The following is a 3,455-nucleotide window of genomic DNA, read 5'->3' as shown; positions in this document are numbered from 1 at the left end:
TTCACTACATAGGTTTGGATCAGCTCCATCTTCTGCATCCACGTCATTCACTGCAAGAATTACATCAGAGAAAGCCTGACATAGATATTCTTCTGCAGGAGCACATCCAGATGTTTCCATTGGACTTGCAGAGGGAGTATCAACCAGAATCGGCTCAGGTGAAAGTTTTTCCTCTTTAACAGGCTCAGGTTCTGGCTCTGGCTCTTGCTCAGGCACAGGCACAGGCTCAGGCACCTTTTCCAGAGGTTTTGATAGTTTCTTAGCAATAACTTTTCCAGTAGCTAAAGTTTTTGCTTCCTTTTTCAGAGGCATTTTGGCAGGCACCTGTTCAGTGACTTTGTTACCAATGTCTCCAAGAGCTGTCCTTGGCCTCAGTCCTGGCTTAGTGGCTGCAGCAGTGGCCATAGGCACACGCTTTGCACCCGCCATACTCATCTTTGCCTTATTTTCAGCATTAACTTTCATGTTCCTGGTGACTCGGAGCGCCATGGCTTCCTCTTCACCAAACAGCAGCTAAGCAGGGAAAAGCACAACACCGCAGCCCCAGACCAGCAGAGGCCTTGAAGCCACTGCAAGTCAACAGCCGTTCCACCGAAGCACGCCCCTTTTTCACGATTGTTGTAGCCATTCTCGATCCCTTGCACTTCCCTAGGAATTTTAGGAACACTTTGTCAATTTCTTCAAAAAGGCAGCTGGAATTTTCATAGGAGTTGTGTGGAATCTATAGATGAGGGGAGTATTAATATTTTAACAATTTATCTCCTTCTACTTGTGAACACAAAATGTATTCTCATTTAGTTAGGTCTTCCTTAATTGCTTTTGTAATATTTTGTAGTTTTCAATGTAAAACTTTTACATTTTTTTGCTTATTTATTCCTAAAAAAAATTTTTTTGAGACAGAGTCTCACTATGTCACCCTTGGTAGAGTACCGTGGCATCACAGCTCACAGCAACCTCAAACTCTTAGGCTTTTAAGCAATTCTCTTGCCTCAGCCTCCCAAGTAGCTGGGACTACAGGTGCCCTCCACAATGCCCAGCTATTTTTTTGTTGTACTTGTCATTGTTTTTTAGCTGGCCTTGGCTGGGTTTGAACCCGCCAGCCCCGGGTGTATGTGTTATTCTTTTTATACTGTTGTAAACAGAACTGTCTTCTTAATTTCATTTTCAGATTTTTCATTGGTAGTGTATTGAAATAAAACTAACTTTTATGGTACATTGATTTCATACTATGCAACTTTTGGAACTTGTTTATTCTTCTAATAGTTTGGTTTCTTTTTAGTGGATTCCTTAAATTTAATATATACAAGATTATATCATCTGCAAATAGAGATAGTTTTACTCTTTAGTTCCAGAGTGGATGCTTTTTATTTCTTTTTCTTGCTTAATTACCCTGGCTAGAACCTCCTGTACATTGTTGAACAGAAGTGGTGAGACAAGATATACTTGTCTTGTTACTGATCTTAGTTGGAAAACATTCAGTCATTTACCACTGTGTCTGGTATAAGCTGTAGGTTTTTCACAGATGCTCTTGTATCAGGTTGGAAATTTTCTTAGTTTATGGAATTTTTCCTAGTTTAAGAAATTTTCCTAGTTTATTATGGAAGAACACTGGACTTTGTCAAATGGTTTTTCTGGCGCTAGTGAAATGATCATGTGTTTTTGTCTTTTATCAGATATATATAGATTTGGGGATGTCACGCCATGTCATTTTCTTTTCTGTTTTGTTTTTAATTTTATTTTACAGCTCACAGTGATACTTGTATCACAGAATAAGCTGAGGTGGGGAACAAGACTTTTTTAGGATACTAATCCCATCATGAGGACCCCATCCTCATGACCTCAGTGAACAAACCCTAATCACCTTCCGAAGTTCTCATCTCCAAATAACATCACATTGGTGGTTAGGGCGTCAACATATGACTTTTGGAAGGACACATTCAGCCTATAACACAGTCCTAACACTTTAATGCAATTGTTTAACCCATTCAAATTGATGTTATTATTGATAATATTGAATTTAAGTCTGCCATTTTGCTTTTTGTTTCCTATATGTCTTATATCGTCTTTGTTCTTCTGTTCCTCTTCCATTGCTTTCTTTTTCATTGAGTGAACACTTTCTAGTTTAACATTTGAGTTTCTTTAATGATTGCTTTACTATTTTGTTGTTGTTGCTGTTGTTTGTTTGCATTTAGAGATAGGCTCTGGTGCTGTCACCCAGGCTGGAATGCAGTGACAATCTTAACTCACTACAGCCTCAGTTCCAGTAATTCTCCTGACTCAGCCTACCATAGTGTGGGAATTACAGGAATGAGCCATTGTACTCAGCCTTGCTTTACTATATTTTTTATTTTCTTAGTGGTTGCTCTAAGGCTTACAATATACATTTTGTCACAAGATATTTCATATTTATACTAATTTCACTCCAGTGAAACATATAAATGTAACTTCCATATCCCTCCTGGCCTTTTTGTGCTATTATTATTATACATATAACATCTACAGAGTGTCCCAAAAGTCGATGTACATAAGGAAAATGGGAAATTGTAATTAAATGTATTTTTATTTAGAAAATACTGTTATAAAATTTTATAAAATATTTACAAAATATTCTCTATGTGTTGCCCACCTCTTTCTATACACACACAAAGTCTTCTCCCCTACTCACTGCAAAAACATTCTAAAATATATGTTATAATTTTCCCTATATATGGAGACCTTTTTTGAAAAATATTACTTTATTTTTTTACTCAAATTGTCCCAGCTTTGGGAATTAGTAGCTCTTTCAGTTGCCTGTTGTCTCCTTATTTATTTATCTATTATTTTATTTATTTATTTATTGCAGTTTTTGACTGGGGCCGGGTTTGAACCCACCACCTCTGGTATATAAGGAAAATGGGAAATTGCTGGCACCCTACTCCTTTGAACCACAGGCACTGACCTTTATTTATTTATTTATTTATTTCGAGACAGAGACTCACTTCATCGCCCCTGGTAGAGTGTCGTGCGGGGCTCAAGCAACTTTCTTGCCTCACCCTCCTGAGTAGCTGGGACTACAGGTGCCAACTACAACGCCCAGCTATTTATACAGGTGGGGTCTTGCTCTAGCTCAAGCTGGTTTGGAACTCACGTGCTCAGGTAATCCGCCCACCTAGCCTCCCAGAGTGCTGAGATTATAGTCGTGAGCCACCATGCCCGGCCCTGTATGGAGACTTTTGGAACACCCTGTATATATGTTATAACCCCATAATATATTGTTATAATTTTAGCATATATATTTTTTCTTTCATACAGAGTCTCACTCTGTTGCCAAGGCTAAAGTGGAGTGGTGTCATAGCTCACTGCAACCTTGACTCCTAAGCTCGAGTGATTCTCTTTCCTCAGCCTCCCAAGTAGCTAGGACTAGAGGCATGCACTATCATGCCAACCTAATTTTTCTTTTTTCTTTCTTTCTTTTT

At 38.5% G+C, this 3,455-nt stretch overlaps 1 protein-coding gene across 1 annotated transcript in view; it reads right to left on the bottom strand.

Annotated features, from left to right (window-relative positions):
- Nucleotides 1-530, bottom strand: part of LOC100953192 (G2/mitotic-specific cyclin-B1-like) — a 1,303-nt gene extending 773 nt beyond the window's left edge. Inside the window, 1 exon segment of the mRNA XM_023516369.1 lies at nucleotides 1-530. This exon segment is cut by the window's left edge and continues 262 nt beyond it. Within this exon segment, the coding sequence (XP_023372137.1) occupies nucleotides 1-489 (489 nt within the window). The 5' untranslated portion in view covers nucleotides 490-530.
- Nucleotides 531-3,455: the final 2,925 nt, after the last annotated feature.

The sequence above is a fragment of the Otolemur garnettii genome, unplaced genomic scaffold (assembly GCF_000181295.1).
Source record: "Otolemur garnettii isolate 467f Iridium unplaced genomic scaffold, OtoGar3 scaffold00003, whole genome shotgun sequence".
NCBI classification, from domain to species: domain Eukaryota; kingdom Metazoa; phylum Chordata; class Mammalia; order Primates; family Galagidae; genus Otolemur; species Otolemur garnettii.
Note: the sequence above shows the minus strand (reverse complement) of the source record. Positions and strands in the feature narration are given on the sequence as shown.